The sequence below is a fragment of the Mixophyes fleayi genome, chromosome 1 (assembly GCF_038048845.1).
Source record: "Mixophyes fleayi isolate aMixFle1 chromosome 1, aMixFle1.hap1, whole genome shotgun sequence".
NCBI classification, from domain to species: domain Eukaryota; kingdom Metazoa; phylum Chordata; class Amphibia; order Anura; family Limnodynastidae; genus Mixophyes; species Mixophyes fleayi.
The window spans coordinates 95,112,998-95,130,833 of NC_134402.1; the positions used below are offsets into that span (position 1 = coordinate 95,112,998).

General features: G+C 38.7%; 1 protein-coding gene across 15 annotated transcripts in view; it reads right to left on the bottom strand.

The window, feature by feature from the left end:
- The window catches only part of RAPGEF2 (Rap guanine nucleotide exchange factor 2), a 238,563-nt gene that overhangs the window by 78,335 nt on the left and 142,392 nt on the right, over positions 1-17,836 (bottom strand). Inside the window, exon 1 of one of the 15 annotated variants that reach the window (XM_075198133.1) lies at positions 12,853-13,688. The exons of the other annotated variants lie outside the window; for them this stretch is intronic. Coding sequence (XP_075054234.1) covers positions 12,853-12,887 — 35 coding nt within the window. The 5' untranslated portion in view covers positions 12,888-13,688. Of the gene's footprint in view, positions 1-12,852; positions 13,689-17,836 lie in introns of those variants that run through there. 15 annotated transcript variants of the gene reach the window in all.

Genomic DNA, 17,836 nt, shown 5'->3' on the forward strand with positions numbered 1-17,836 from the left:
ATGTGCTGTAACTACTCCCAACAGTTCCAAACAGCCTTTGTACAAATACACAAGAATAACGACCATCACTTACAAAGCGCTCACCCAAACAAGGCCACATAAAGTGCCACCTGACACCACACTCAGGAAATTAAACTTCAGATCTACAGCCGCTTCTAAAAAGCTAAGATCTTCCTTTCCACTCTAGCCCATACCTACCAACATTTATGATGGAGGATTCAGGAGTAGGTACACAGCCAATCAGAGTTCAGGAGGACAGGAAACCTTTTGTATAGTGCTAAAAAAAGATTTATCATGTTTAGCACAACTTACTTTGTATTTTTCAAAGCCAGACCCACTAAATTGCATAGAAACAACAACGACTGACAAAATTGCGTGTTCTGCTGCTACTCTTTGAACATATTTGCAACAATGGGCGCCCACTGTGCCTATGGGACCAAGAGTCCGTACATCTCCTAAAACACACATCACATACACATTCAGGTTTCTTAAATTGAAGAGAAGACTCTAAGGTGGTTGTGCCATTGGACTTATGGAGATCTGATCTTACTCTAGGATCTTTTGTGAGGGCGCTATCACATCATATTACCATTATGCATTTATATAGCACCAATCATATTATGCAGCTTTGTACAGAGAATATGTAACCACTCACATCAGTCCATGTCCCACTAGAGCTTACAATCTAATTTCCACAGACTAGGATCCATTTTATCAGAAGCCTTGTAACATACCACTATGTTTTTGGACTGTGAGAAGAAACCGAAGCACCTGGAGAACATACAAATTCCAAATAAATAGGGCCCTGGTCAATCAAAGCCAAGACCCCAGTGGTATGAGGCAGCAGTGCTATCCACTGTGCTACAGTGCTGTCTACATACAACTAGAAACATTTATCCAGCGTAGACAAATACAATGAATTTGAGAGTGCTAGTTTAGCTAAATCAATGTTAATGGGAACATGCAGCTGCCTCTGACACATTACTGCTGGCACAGGCAGCCAGATCTGTGATTTGTGTTACAATGACACCCACACACACACACTCAGGTGTTTCACACTGGATGATAAAACACAACACTTCTAACAATATCCTTCCACATTTGCATTGATTGATGACTCTCATAGTTTATGCTACTCCACACCAAGAACTAAATTTAGCGTTATTAAAACAAATGGCTCCTCTAATCAACAAAGTGTGATAAAAAGTGCACGATAACATACACATGAAATTTACTGTGGCCCATCCATTACATCATGACACAACAGTTCTAGATTAGCAGGGAAAACTGATTACTGGATGAAAAACATATTTAGCCCCATAAATCAGGTCAGTGCTGTCCACAGAGCAAGAAAAATCACATATAACTATATATAGCACGTTAAAACGAAAGATGTGTTTTACACAAATATATCTGACCAAAACAAGGCAAAAATAGTTACATAGCTCAAAACAAATGTCACTATTAATGGACAGATCAGACACTCAAATCAATAAGTCAGAGAAATATTTAATGCAAAGTATACAAAACTCACCAAGCAAACTAATAAATGGATATAAATTACCCTGTCACTGAGTGGTCCAAGAGCCCAATAGGTGGGAGTAGTAATTGGGGTGCATGAAGGCAACAGACATCGCATGAAAATGTGTGATCCGCTGAAATAGTGAGCCCACTTCAAATACCACTCAGTTGCAGTCCCTGGAACAAGGGATGGGCAAATCCTAGGTGACAGGTAGCCAATGAAACTATTGCTAATGCCTACATTTTCAAGTGGGTCGATAAATGCACAGATCCTGTTGGCTGGAGGGCTCCTGAATAGTAATGGTGATGAATTCTGAAATACACCTGAATTTCAGAAATTTGCCATTGGTGACTTCATTCGGAAATCGTTGCCCATTCACCAGACACAATAAACGTGCCATTAGCCCCATCAGATATATAGCTGTACAACTACCTAAGACACACACTGATCTCAACCAGAATATTTGTTTAAAGGTAAAACAATTTATTCCTGTACTTGTCTTTAACACAATTACTCATCAAAGTGTAGACAAACAAAGGCAATTCATTGCGACATCAACCTGCTTATGCTACAGGCAGAATATGGGCACATTTGTACACATTGCCAAGAAATGTTTACACAAACAATCCTGTCATTCATACAACGAGAAAAGGAAATAAGTCAGAGGTAAAGAATGTGTCTGTGTCTTCACAACAACCTCATGTCAATGTAAAATTAAATTCAGTAAACGTTTGCACCAGTTAGTAGGCGAAGCAGCGATCTTCCTTGCAAAGCACAAACTAAGAGAATCCATGCAAAAATTAAGATTTATTTTTTTCCCCCCAAGGTGGCTGTAATGCACTTTTTTAGGGGCATTCACTGAGGGAGCCCTGCACTTCTGTGGAGAGGTGCATTTCCATGTGCACTTTGCAGCTGCCTGTGGGACTTTTGCATATTCAAAGCATTTTATAACATTGGGCAAAATCCCCTCACTCTTATTATTAATGCAAGTTATAAGTAAATCAGGAGAAAATGGTAACATTTAATACAATGAAAGGAAAGAAGGTTGTACTATGTTGTGACGTTTACACATTTTTCCACCTGCCTACATACAATGGCAGCCTGCATCCTGTGCATGTCATCATAAATTACCTTTCTGAGGAATCACACATTTCTACTCCTAAAATGTACATTATCTTCTCAATCCCCGTTCCTTATGAGCGCTGAGATGTACAAAAAAAATACAGACCACCTCCTCTTTCAGCCCGATATAAATATGCTCACAAGGAAACTTCAGCAGTAAATATAAGGGCAAAGGACACAAAACAAATTCAAGTAGTCTCAATGGCAAAATCCTATGTGGGAATAAACTGCGGATATGACCATATCTTCAACCAATTTTGTCACTCGCAAGAAAAATACTGAAATTAATTGAATGGGCAACCTACAATTTGCAAATGGCTCATTTATTCTGGTTGCCCGATTACCTGTCACTTGTAGATATCATCATAAATAGACCAGATTTTAATCTTAGCCTATCAAACCCAATCACAGATAGTTTAGGTAGAATCGGTAACTGATGTAGATGTTAGGACAGTTTAGACTCCCTCTAGTGTTTTTAAAGAAGAGGAATATAGTCCCTGGGTGACCAGAAAATTAGACTGTTCAACTTAATTAGTGGGAAAATAAGAAAAATATATGCTTACGTATGGAGTTTTTATTTTAAAATAAAAAACATGATCAATGCATTTTTTTTTTATATCGCTCACCATATTTACCATTTTGATGTAGTGTAGAGTCAGAACAGCTCTGTTACAAATGTACAGTGTGGAAATGTAAATAGCTATGTGTGACTGCTGGAAAAAACCTTCCTATACCAACAACTTCCAAGTTAGCTACAATTACTCCTCATCAGCAGAGATACTGAGTCCATGACGTCATCTCTTTGTTTTCTGGTGTGTGGAGTTCCAAGTTTGTTAAAATTCAGATCTTGATTTTTACAGACAAGACTATTGAGCTAGAATACCATTAAAAAAAATACATGAATACCATTAAAAAAAATACATGAGTATAGCTTTTTAGTGCAGCACATTCTCCTTGACCTCAATCTGACAAAATCTAGGGAACTTCCTTTATCAACACATACTTTGAGGTTTTCTGATGCCTCTGCAACCCTTTCAACTAGAGCTCCTCTTCAGCCTGAGATGGGTTTTTATAGCTGAGCATTGAAATAAAGCCACTCTTGGGTGCAGCAGGTATCGTCAATGCAGCCATGTTTTCAGTGCTACAGCGAAACTTCCCAGCTTAACACATGTATTAAAAAGGAGCAATAGAAGGAAACCAGTGACCATGCAAAAAAAGGAAATCTACAGGGCAAAGCAAGTCTATAAATCTGCCTCTAGAGGCTGACAACTGTACTTCAGACCTCCCTGCTTAGCACGTGTTCTCATAGTGGCAGCTAAGCAAGAAAGACGCAATATAAAACGCCAAGTAAGGGCAATAGTAACCAGGAAAGATAATTCAGTTTGTACAGGATCACATTATGGATAAAGAAACAAAACCTGAATACAAATTGTTGCCCATTAAAGTTGTCTAATTGAAATACAAATGCATTAAAAATAATGTTCTATTTGCAGTATTCACTTACAACCCAATCAACTACATTGTTTTACTCAATTTCTAACTTCCATTATACAGTCATGGCCAAAAGTTTTGAGAATGACACAAATATTTTTCACAAAGTCTGCTGCCTCAGTTTTTATGATGACAATTTGCATATACTCCAGAATGTCATGAAGACTGATCAGATGAATTGCAATGAATTTCAAAGTCCCTATTTGCCATGAGAATGAACTTTATCCCAAAAACAACATTTCCACTGCATTTCAGCTCTGCAACAAAAGAACCAGCTGACTTCAGGTCAGTGATTCTCTTGTTAACACAGGTGAGAGTGTTGACGAGGACAAGGCTTGAGATCACTCTGTCATGCTGATTGAGTTAGAATAACAGACTGAAAGCTTTAAAAGGAGGGTGGTGCTTGAAATCATTGTTCTTCCTCTGTTAACCATGGTTATCTGCAAAGAAACACATGCAGTCATCATTTCTATGCAAAAAAGGGCTTTACAGGCAAGGATATTACTAGTAAGATTGCACCTAAATCAACTATTTATTGGATCATCAAGAACTTCAAAAGAGAGAGGTTCAATAGTTGTGAAGAAGGCTTTACGGCACTCAAGAGCGTCCATCAAGTGCCAGGACTGTGTAATAAAAGTTCATTCAGCTGCAGTATCTGGCACCACTAGTGCACAGCTTGCTCAGGAATGGCAGCAGGCAGGTGTGAGTGCATCTGCACGAACAGTGAGACGAAGACTTTTGGAGGATGGCCTGGTGTCAAGAAGGCCAGAAAAGAAGGCACTTCTATCCAAGAAAAACATCAGGGACAGACTGATATTTTGCAAAAAGTACAGGGATTGGACTGCTGAGGACTGGGGTAAAGTCATTTTTTATGATGAATCCTCTTTCAGATTGTTTGAGCCATCTGGAAAAACGCTTGTTCAGAGAAGGAAAGGTGAGCGCTACCATTAGTCATGTGTCATGCCAACAGTAAAGCATCCTGAGACCATTCATGTGTGGGGTTGCTTCTCAGCCAAGAGGGTGGGCTCACTCACAATTTTGCCTAAGAACACAGTCATGAATAAGGAATGGTACCAAAACATCCTTCAAAAGCAACTTCTTCCAACCATCCAAGAACAGTTTGGTGACGAACAATGCATTTTCAAGCATGATGGAGCACCTTGCCATAAAGCAAAATTGATAACCAAGTGGCTCAGGGGTCAAAACATCTACATTTTGGGTCCATGGCCAGGAAACTCCCATGACCTTATTCCCATTCAGAACTTGTGGTCAATCCTCAAGAGGCGGGTGGACAAACAAAAACCCACAAATTCTGACAAACTCCAAGCATTGATTAGGCAAGAATGGGCGGCTATCATTCGGTATGTGGCCCAGAAGTTGATTGACAGCATGTCAGGGCGAATTGCAGAGGTCTTCAAAAAGAAGGGTCAACACTGCAAATATTGATTCTTTGCATAAACTTAATTTAACTGTAAATAAAAGCCTTTGACACTTATGAAATGAGTGCAATTTTACTTCAGTATACCAAAGCAATATCTGAGCAACATTTGACAAAAAGCTCTAAAAACACTGAAGACGCAAACTTTGTGAAAAAACCAATACTTGTGTCATTCTCAAAACGTTTGGCCATGACTGTAAAACCAGCTCTATTTTACCCTTTCAGCATGAGGTCAAATAAGACTAAGGTCAGGGTCTAAGTAACCAGTCCAAGTGCTAAACTGCCACCAAATGCAAAAAAATTACATTTACTATAGGGAGGATTGAGGCTGCAATGTACAATGTCTGGTGGACTGAAAACAGCCATAAAACCCATAAAACAAAGTTTGTTTTATTATACCTGTGTCTGAGCTTGATAGCTCAAACATGCTGTTTTCGGCAATTTTGCCATTCAGAACATAAGAGGAGACATCGCTAACATGGGGACAACAATTATTTATTGATTAAGAGGCAAAATAAATTTTTACTTATGGGGCAATTATTCATTATATTAAGGTAGCAATATTATTGTCAATGGTGCTTCCTCTCATGTTCTGAATGGCAATATAGCTTAAACAGGAGCAGTCTGAGCAATCTCGCCCCTCACAACCACCTCTTTTTTCTGGTAGTTTGTCAAACAGCAGCTTAGTAAATCTGTCTGTTTGTATTTTGACCATGTTGAAAATTGGGATTGGCGATTTGTGAAGTGGTGGTTTGTTACACTGTGGTTGTCAGTCTTTTAACTGGATGTTTGGCCTTTAGTAAATCTTGCTGTTTAAAAAAAATAAAAAGCCGGAAAAAGAAACCCACCAAAAACTGGTGGTTTTATTAAACCACCCTTTAGTAAATCTAACCCTGAGACTCAATGGCCCGAGATGTGGAGAGAAATAATAGTAAAAACTATTACCTTAAGCCAATGCTGGTCTCTCCAAAATAAAATGTTTACAATCAACACTAGCTACCGGTCAGGCAGCAAAATGCAGTATTTCTCCAACATACAGGGTTTGTAAAGCATGCAAATGATCTGTAAAGTTATATGGTGGGGAGGGGGGAAGGGGGGATTCCACCATATAATATTTCCATAATAACTTCTCCTGTGAGCTCTAGTATGAAGCATAAATTATTGCACTCTAAACCTGGTAAGAGTTCCCAGAGCACATAGCAGTAACAGAACCCATCACCCAAAGAAAGAGATGCTTTAGGATCTAAAGATACAAAGATGAAACCTTGAAGCTCACTCAAAGAACAGAGGAGACCCTGCAGCTTAAATTGGAAAGAGCAAAGGGCAAGTATCTGACCTGTCAGCGAGAGAGAAAGGCCCCAATTACTTTAGCTGTAGCCAGTGCTGCGGGCAGCAAAATATGCAACTGGTGGGTAGCACCATGGAACCAACCTCCTAACAACACTGTCTGACATTATACCATGTAGGGGGATTCTAGGACAATGGTCTAAATGGTTGTCTTACATAAAAGAATTACTTACGTAGTTCACATATGTAAAAGTCTCCAGACATTGGTAACATGTAAAATATTGGACACTGTACATTACGTCAGTATACAGTTAAGGGCAAGCTATTTCTTTATTCAGTCTTTGGAAATGAAGAGGCAGATTGCAGTATCCTTCAATTAGCTCAAATCTGATGTATTTTTATGGAGTTTCTATTACCACCATATTTTCCCTAATTAACACAAGATGTCCCCTGGTGTCAGTAAAAGTTTTATATTTTCTAAAAAGAATATAATCTACAATGATAGAAAATGACAGTAACTTTAGACCATTTTGTAGAAACTTCACACTAAAGCAGTCTCATGAAAATATTAGGTGTGTGTTTCTAACAGAAGTCACTGCAGAACGCTGAATGAATAATCTTGGTATTATTTGTTCTTGGATTGTTTATTCAGGCTACTACCAATAATTCATAATTCTACAGTGTCATGGGTTATCATGGCAACCAGTGTCACATGGCACATGATGTAGGGAGCAAAGAGGCTTTGAAATGCCCCTCTAAACCCTGTGTGCTGCATATCCTCCCCCTCTACCTTTACATGACGTGCTGAGAGCATGTGTCCGTGTAACTAACAGTCATATCTTACAACCTCTAGAAAGATTTTGAAAAGTTGATAATGATTTGTACAAGATCAGCTAAGAAAAATGACAAACGCATGACTAAAGTTAACTTATTTAATTCTTTCTATTTGGGATTGCTGCTTTAGTTATATTCCCTCAGTTGTGTTAGGAAACAAGTTTTGGGGGTGTATATTTAGAAAGTGGTTGATAAACAGTGGACGGCCTCTTATATGGCCTCAATATAAAAGAAGGCATTTGTTTTGTGTGCATAAATATTTGCTTTAATCTATAATAATATGTGTGTGTGTGTGTGTGTGTGTGTGTGTGTGTGTGTGTGGTTCTGTGTTACATATCAGGGCATAATTAACAATCTAGTCCACACCTTCATACATTTGTTATGTATCATTTGTCATGAGATTAGACTTAGCAAATTTTAGAATTTGGTGAGTAATATTTAATATATAATATATATATTACATTACATACATTATTATTTTTTGTGTATGTGAGGCAATGATGGGTTACTGCAGTACCCAATACGAATATCCTCAACTGAACTTTTATAATTTAAACAGGGTGTGCTCAGAGGGTTTTCTCTCCCCCCCCCCCCCTTAACAAGGAGCTTGACAAATAGCAGTACACAATGATTTAACCATTTACTAAAAATACAGCCATATGTTGGTAATTTACTGGTGTCCTATACTTCTCTATTGCATATCTGTTTACACTACCATAAACAGATATGGATAACACAGTACATCATCCACTAAGAGGTGCAAAGCAGTGAGCGACCCCTTGCTAGGAACACAACTTTGCACAGCAGAAAATTGGCTGTTTGAGGACAATACTCAAAACACAGTACCGATGTCAGAAACCACACACCCTATAGCTTACAGAAGCTATAATGTTCTTTTGAGGCATATATAGTTAGGGAGGTTGAAAAAAAGATACAAGAAATAAAATGTGCAACCGTGCTAATTGAAGATGCCCATGTGCCCATACCCACTTGCCATCATACTTCTATATTTGTTGTTTTTTTGGACACCGCTTGTTCCATTTCAGTAAATTCAAAGCATGTCACAGCACTTGGAAAAGACAATTATCTCTGTGGGAGCACATTTTGTACATGTACTAGAGGCTAATGTGAGTAGTATAACTAGCCTAGGGTTATTTACTCAATTCATTTCAATGGAGCTATGTGCTACATGTTACATGACTTCATTGAAATGGATATGCCATTTATTGGCGCTCGTCAGCATTGTAAATTTGTTTTTTCCTCAAATAAATAGAAATTCAGTTGATCTCTCTTGATGTGTGATCAATGCAGGGAGTTCCCACAAACCCTGTTACTATCAGCCAATCACATTGCAGCTAGCGTGGAAAACTGCATGTGCTTGGCTGAGCCGCTAACAGTGGCTCTGGTGACTTCAGTTCAGTCATTCTGCAGCGGGGCTTCGAGCAGAGCAGTATTTTATTCTCTTGGATTACAAGAACAAAATCTTACTTGGATTAAAAATTCTCTTTGGAATAAAAGATCTGCTGTGGAATGCAAAGTAAGGACATTTTCTGTGGATAACAAGAACATTTCCCTTACAGAACAGGGTGTATGTCCAAAACTGCTACACATCTAGTTATTCCTGATCAGGCCAAACGCTCAGATTATTACAATGGCCAGCATAGAAGACTTGCATCACATACAAACAGAAAATAAAAAGACGAACTAAGTTGGAACATCCCAACTATTTGACACAACACATTCCTTTGATTACATAACTGACTTCATTCATTGTGTATGCATGCAAATAACTTAATACATGTGACATAGTAATGGAAGAGGGAGCCGTTATCTTGGTAATGAAGTGCTCAAAATTTAAAAGTGTTTTCCGATTTCTTTTTCTGGTTGCCTTGAGATCAAACTACAATGTGGTTGAAAATTTCACTGTGTGGTCTATCCATCAAGAGAGAAAATTCACTTCTATAAACATTCAGCAAAGAAGAAATGGTTTTAACACATTTCCAAAACAAATGTATACAATAATAAATAATACAAAGCACACATGGAAGTAAAAAATAAACAACTTTAAATTACCACACGAAATCAGGTTATAATAGAAAAGGCTTTAAAAACATTATTTAAAAGCTAAATGTGACTGATTTGTCCCTGTGAAAGTGTGTCCTAATTGTGTGTGTACAATACAGGTATCGTGCATCCCACTGAATGAAATTGCTGCAATCACATCAGCATGTATTGGACCAATGCAGTATCTTGTGGTAGTCTGTGCTACGGACAAAGACACAATTCAGATTAAAGTGAGCCACAATACAGCAGCATTATATGCAGTGCTCAAATACATTATACCTACTGTCACAAAACAAATTTACTTTACTGCTCTAAGCCAGTAAAGAAAGACACCATCCAGCCATGAACCACGCAGCTTTCAAAGTCACCGAAAAACATGCCATCCAATTATAAAACTAATTAGGATGTAAATGAGTAAGCAAATATTCAGCAGTGATTAATTTAACACCAACAAAGTGTTGGGACACACAAAAAGGGACAGAAATGCTATTTTTGTGTTTACCTTCTTGTCATATGGGGACTATGAACAGAACATAGAACAAATTACCTATCTTTACTTTGGGAGAAATCCATATTGTTCCCATTTTGTGCTGCTGCATAAATAAAGGTATGATTAACACTAAGGTATGAATACATTACAGCAATGTAACTTCTCAGCCTATTACTGCTGCAGAGCCTGCCCTGCCCTCTCCCTGCACACAAGACACAACAAGAATGGTTTAAGTGATGGGATTGTTGTAGTCCTGATAAGGAGTGATTCACAAGGCGAGTCCCTTCTTCCTATATATTATACTTACCCACACATAGGAGTGATACTCCAGTCTGCACAGTGTATCTCGCATGACATGACTCTGCACATGCCCAGAAGAGTGGCTGCATGCACATGCATCTAAGCAGATGTGTGCAAATCTGGCCCTTACATCAGCTTGAGTGTAGAGACTCAGGGTGGAGAAAGGAAGGTGCGTTGTAACCTAGGCTGCAGGCAGAGTACAGTAAGGTCATGTTTGCGCATTTGCGAACAAATGCAAACCAAGATACAGTGGCATATACCCTGTCCAATCTGTACTATTTGTGGGCCAGAGAACTGCTTGATGCTCCAATGACACATTGCCCGTATATACATATTTGGCAAACAAAACATGGTTAAAAACATGGACATAAGTGTATGTGATGTATGCCGGCGTAAAAAAAACAGGCACATGTGCTACTGGTGCCCACCTGCAGCTTTGCATTTGCCTGCAATTGTGACTTTTTTTAGTGAATGCAATTTGTACCTGCGATTTGGGGCACAGTTGCAGCTAGGTTTGCATCAGGCCCACAGTGCAGTAAACGACACACAAACATTATATTAGGTGTATATGCTACAACACATACTCCATAATGTTTACAGCCCCAAGCTGTGCAGGTGTCCACATAACTAAAATAAAAGTATAACTGAAGGAATCCTACACAGGCATTGGAAAACAATATGTGTTAAAATCACAGATGAAACCTTATACTTTGTCCTTATTATTAATCTAGCAATTTTTCCTGAAAGCCTTTCTGCAGAACAGCATGCAATGTTCTTAATAAGCACTTCCAAGGCCCTCCATGATTTTGTACTGAAAGACGAGGCTTGTGAACACTGTAGACAATGTTGAAATTGATGCTAAGCAGACAGAGTGAATGTGCAAGTCCATCTGATTACATCATTTTTTGTGAATTCTTTTCTATTGGACAGTGTACTGTACATATGTGCTACTAACACGTGTGTATGACTTACAGGACTATCCAAATGCCCTGAATGGAGATCTAGCTCCTACTGAACTCCGTAGTATGGTTAGGAGCCTAGTATTTAATGACATACAGCCCTGAGCAGGCAGACATTGATTCCCAGCATGCTTGGCTTGCAGGAAGCTTTCAGAGAGCCTGTAAATAGACAGCATGACTGGCAGTCTCCTATTGTGGCTGGACACTTTCCATTCATATTCTTACCAGCAGCAACCCTCCCCTATTCAGTCATTTAAATGGGAAGCCAATGAGCAATCTTGGTTCCATTAAAAGTATACGAAAAAAGGAAAGAAATGAAACCTTTCCTTGGAACAAAAAATTTAATGGTTACCTGTTTCCATCCTACATGCTTTACTGTTTTAAACATGGTTTGCTTTTTTTTTTTTAAAATATATGTTTATTTCTGTGGCACAACTTAAAGAAGCTCACCTACAACAGGGCTATCCAGTGACAAGCAGCATACCTCTATGTTAGCTGGATGGCTGGGAGTACCTCTATTGTATAGTACTGCAGACACTTTGGAGCGCGCCTAATAAATAAAGGATAATAATATCACATGGTCCTATCAACCAGTAGTAAGGAGGGTAATGTGAATAATGTAGCATTCAGTAAACGGATAAAAATTGTTTCGGATACCCAAAGTGTTAAAGAGCAGTTTACATTCCTTTTTAAACCACTGTTACAATCCAGCAATATTTGTCTTGCAACATGATTAAATTATGCTGCAGGGGCAAACATTTTTTCTTAAAACTATATATCACCTGAAGTATACAAAAGGTTGCAGGACAATAATATTTTCTGCTTAGGCAACAAATTACAAGATACAATGTATATTAACCTAGCCTACAAAGTTGTAAGCAAGTATTTCATTGTGAAAACAATGAATAATTGACCTTAAACAGTAAACATCAGAATGAAGGAACTGCAACATGTCTTGTCCAAATTGGCATCTTAAAAATAAATGGTGTCTGTTTTGCCTGAAACCCCCTCCCCCCATTCTTCCAACATGTTACTTTAACCCTCGGTTTCTTGCAACACTATATGTGGAGCCAATATAAAAGCATTAAAAGAGGTTATATAACAAAACAACCCTTTGTACAAGCAGCATACACAAAATATATACACATATAAATGTAATTTGTACAATACATGGAACATGCTCACTAAGAACCCACTACCAAATTTGTGCAAAGGAGAACATTTAATTATGGAAATATTATATAAAGGTTCAGACTCAGTTTTCATTAATAAAAATAAAATGGAAAATGAAGTACAATGTGTCACATATTTCTGTAATCATTTATGTGGAAAACCGCATACTTACATGTGATTGTGCTGTATAGCTGTAATGAATTTCATTAACCTTTTCTGTTGTTCGTGTTCTTCTACTTTTCTCCTATACAAGTATATTCACAAACGTGTTCTATTCCGAAAGGCTGCAGATTTCATTCAAACATTTTGGCATGTGTTGGTAACTCCATGGACAACTCCCAGTTTCCTGCATTACATCCTTGGCAACTATAATGCCAAATCAGAGCATGCACGGGGGGAAGCCACCCATTTAACCCTACAAACAATATCTAATCAGATCCCACCAGAACACACAGCATGTTCTGCAAGTCGTTGTAGTTGTATTACAGACTTCTTCCGAGAAGTAATGTCCGATCAGTGGAAACACACACACAATAAGTTAGATCTCAGCCACCAGAGACGACATTAACTGGAGAACTTTTTAAGCATGAAATACAATCCACCCGGTTCCTTCCAGAGACTGGAGCCTTGTAGTCAGTGAGCAGCCTCCCAGAGACTATGGAAGTGGTTTCTCCTTAAACCTCCTTTCTGCAGGAATGCTATTCCAGGCCACAGAGATAATGAAATGTATTCCCACACTGTATGCAAATCTTCCCACAGAGCGCAGGGCGTTGCTGTGAGCTAGTCAGTGCTGCTTGTTGTCCTCTGTTCCCATAAGGAACCAGTGGTGTAAGACAGAAGCCCCAACTACTGTGTATCCTGTCACCACTGCTCCCTTGTTCAGGGCCTCAGATTTCACATTCCTGTTTTGCACGTCAGCTAAGTCCGGAATGTCACTTCTCAGGCCTGGAATGTAAACTTGTTCATCGCCAGCAGCAGCCCAGTGTGTGCCCCCAACCCCCACACACTGCGAGCTTCATCATCATCTGTGGGAAGGGGGAGGAGGGATATCTCACGTCTCATCTGGGAGGAACCTGCCAGAGAGCTGTGTCACACACCTGTGGCAGGAAGTGTTATTGGAGCTGCTAGATTACAGTGAAAGTGAAGGGAATTCATTATAGCCTCATCCAGCAAGGAGCAGACTCTTGCTCTATACATATGATCATCAGTATGTCAGCACAAAACGATTTAGAATTACCAAATAATAACGTATAAAAGTGTTTGTAAGTATGATCTGCAGGAAAATATTGCATGCTGCAAATCACTGTTGCAGGGGAATTAGGTGCGAGCAATAATATATATATATATATATATATATATATATATATATATATATATATATATATATATATATATAACTATCAATCTCAGTGGGTGAATGTATTCCTCCTTGTGACCGTGTCACCTGATGGATACAATATACAGGCTTTGACACACTGAATGGAGACTTGTTCAGGCCCCTCCTGCTCTATGGCACTGGATCTGCTGCTGACAATCATGGCAGTGCAGGTCAGCAACAACTCATTGTGCTGACGTTTTCACATCTCCTGTTTTGTGCCAAATGTATAAAATATCAATAACATTTGCTTTCAGTAACGTACGCTTTTAATGGCTGCTGATAACAATAATCTCCAAAGACATACTTCTCCAAACACAAGCTGTTTAACTCCTGTTTATTAATATGCTGCTATAATTACTTTTTAACAGATTTATAGTAAACAGTCTTCTAAAGAGACTCTACAAGTTGACTACTTATGGGAAGCATGTGATAACTTTTTTTTTTTCAGTAAAAGATAAGGGATCTCAATTAAAATTCACACTTCGCAATGTGTGAAAACTGATGAATAAATAGGTTTTCTGTGATGTGTGAATATAGTACATTTACAAACCGAAATCCACTGGGCTTCCAAGCCTAGCAATCTGATACCCATATCCTCGCTGCTGACCTGAATGATACTGCTGTAGCATTTTATTTCATATTTTACTCTTGCTAACATGTGGCATCACCCTGTTATACTACAATGAGGTGGCACATGACAGAAAGGGCAATTGGAGCCACCCTGCAAGTACTGCATTACCCTTATATCAATCGACCCCACATACTAATGCATCAAGGAAATGCCTTGTATCACACAAATATGCCATATTTAACTAAATTTTTCTTTAAATGAAAATATAATGTATGTTAGCTTGCCTACTATGAAAATATATCTCATAACATCCAGAAAGATATTATCAAACACATTTGTACTATAGGTCACGTTTATCCAGCATCTATTGTTAACTCAAAATGGTTTCCTGCAGTAGCGTTCATAGGGCTACACACAGCATAGTTTAATGTACACAGAAAAGAGCAATTCCGTAGAAATCAATTTCATCCAAAAGGTGTCTGTTCAAGCAATTGACAGAAAATTTGGAATTTACATTATAAATACATATAGGTCCTCTAGGTCGTACCTATGAGCATTGAGGGAAAAACAACACCTGGTAAAGCATAAGACAAAACCTAGTATTTTGTCCTTTTAAAAGAGCATTTGAAGCATATTCTGAAAGCCTCCTGCAGCATAATGTACTATGTTCTTAATGAGCAATCCCTTTGCACTCTATTATAATGTCCTGTGTAAATGCTTATGAACATTGCAGGTAATGTTGAGATTGCCAAGAGGACACTTGTCAGATAGTAGGTGTATACAGGTCCATTCAATTATATTATATTTGAGACATTCAGGGCCCGAGTCATTAAGGAACGTATCTGCCGATTTTGAGCGTATTGTTTGGTTCTGGGCATGTGCAGCATGATTTTTTCAGACGATAGGCAACAGATACATCCAAGTCAGCTTTGAGGGCAAACAGCACCACACCTATGATTTCAGAGAGGGACCAGGGCGAGGAATGGGCGACTGCACGTAGTCCGTGTACAGTAAGGGCATTCCCGTGCTGCCGCAAGTCACACTCAGACGCACGCAGCAGTACGCTAGTTTCTGCTGTATCTCCTGCTCCAGCTAGAGGTCTAGTGTAAGTGCCAATTACTGACAAATAGGTATTTATGCTAAAACATGTGTTTGCAATCAGGAGCAACTGTAAAACGGTCTGTTATATACAGTAGACATTAAGTACACCCTAAAATATTTTTCAAGAAAAAAAAAAATTGTAGGTATCCTGCAGTGCCTGGTCTATTAGAGCAGAGTAAACCTAACCCGTAGTTAACACCACAATTATCTTGAGATCCGTTGATTGTTGACGTCGGGAGTATGAGAGACGATTTGTATGCGGTTTAAAATGAACACATGATGCGCTCAGTATGCCTTAATGACTCAGGCCCTCAGTGTTAAAGAGTATTTCATAGTTTCTCAGGAAATTCTTTCACATATTTGTAAATTAACACAGACATGAACATAAGACACATTACTCTGCCTTAGTGGGAGCCAAGAACATGTCATCACTGTTTAGCCTAGGCTTGGACAATTAACATACCTACAATAACTGGAGGCTTTTCATGTGACAGGTAAATACAAAACAGAATGGCACCAAAAAACAATGGCACTTTACCTGTACTGCTGACAATGGAAATGTAAGAGGGCATTCTCTCAATAATGCTTTACAAAGGTAATCAGCAATCAGCCCAAATATGCGCATGCTTATGTTAGGGGTGTGAAGTGACCATCAAAGTTCTGAAGTGTGTTTTTACCTTCATTTACTTCACTCCTTTATTGAACAGTGTTACATTTACACACAAATAGTTTGAAAACAATGCTCTTATCAGCAGTTATTGTCTTTTAGTTACTTAATGGGATCTTCACAAGGCCCCTACATAAAGCTGGCCACACAAATTAATGTCTGGACGTTCAGTCTGCTCTTAATGTCTGGACGTTCAGTGTGATCCATGAATGGCCGGACAAGTGTCACACATATTGATGTTCGGTTAGTGTGGTTAGACTATAACTGCACACACATGACTTTCAGTAAAGCTGACCACATAGATCACATTTTCCTGTAGTGATTTAAACAAAATTGGTTCAAAATGGCTGCATGTTTTGGGCACCACCGATCACCAAATATGGAAAATGTTAGGTGGTGGGATGGAACGTCAGAGATAACCAGGGGATTATTGTACTAGTTGTGATATTGGGCCTCTTGTCCAATATCAGCATCAGTAGCTCAGTGTGTATGACCAGTCTTATGAGCAGTTGTATTTACATAGCAGATCTGCTGTCTTATCTAAAGTTGGGTATACACCTAAACAATCATACTTCAGATGCAATGTCTCTACCGATTTCACCAATGATTGAAAGTCCTGAAGAACATGCGGATTCGTGTGTACACGCCCACACAATTTACCTTCTGATCTGTGACGTTCATCTCTCATAACCATCTGCTGAAAAGATTGTGACTGTACACACTCTACAGGTATCTGCCTATGCTGCTGGTCGGGAGTGTGTACACACTTCCACATTTGCCCAATATTGTTCCATCGCTGATTGTGATTTTTAGAAAATGTAGAAAACCAAATGATGGAATGTGTTTTGGTAAGATAAATCATGATCGTGGGAGTGTACACACTCTTGGAACAAACGGTTGTGAATTGTGTGATCTGCACAATAATTGCATAGGTGTGTACCCAGCTTAATATCCGTGAAAATAAACAAATCTGCAGGGAAAATAGAATTATCTGGAGGTGGACTTTAATGGTATATCTCCTGTTCAAACAGTCTACCAAAATATGTAGCATTCAAAAAGCAAAAGCGCAGCTATTAATAATGTGTGTGTAACATGACTATGAGCCTCTAAAGGGCTTAAATAATATGTTTTGCGCTCAATTTCTATTTAAGTGAGAAGAGCTGGTAGACCAATGTCAACCAAAAACATTGGGTTTTCCTTCTAATAATTAAATTAGTAAAGTACAACTATCTGAAATGATGATAACACAGAAAACTATGTATTGTACAAATCACAAATCTATTCTGATACAAATAAAGAAGGGGCTGCCAGACCAGGAAGTATCTCAGACAAGGTATAATAGTTGCAATTGACGGGAAGATGTGCTATTTTGAGACCCCATTCTGCTGATGCACCTCTTAATCTCTTCCTACTTCTCTGGCACGCTTCAGTCAAGAGTC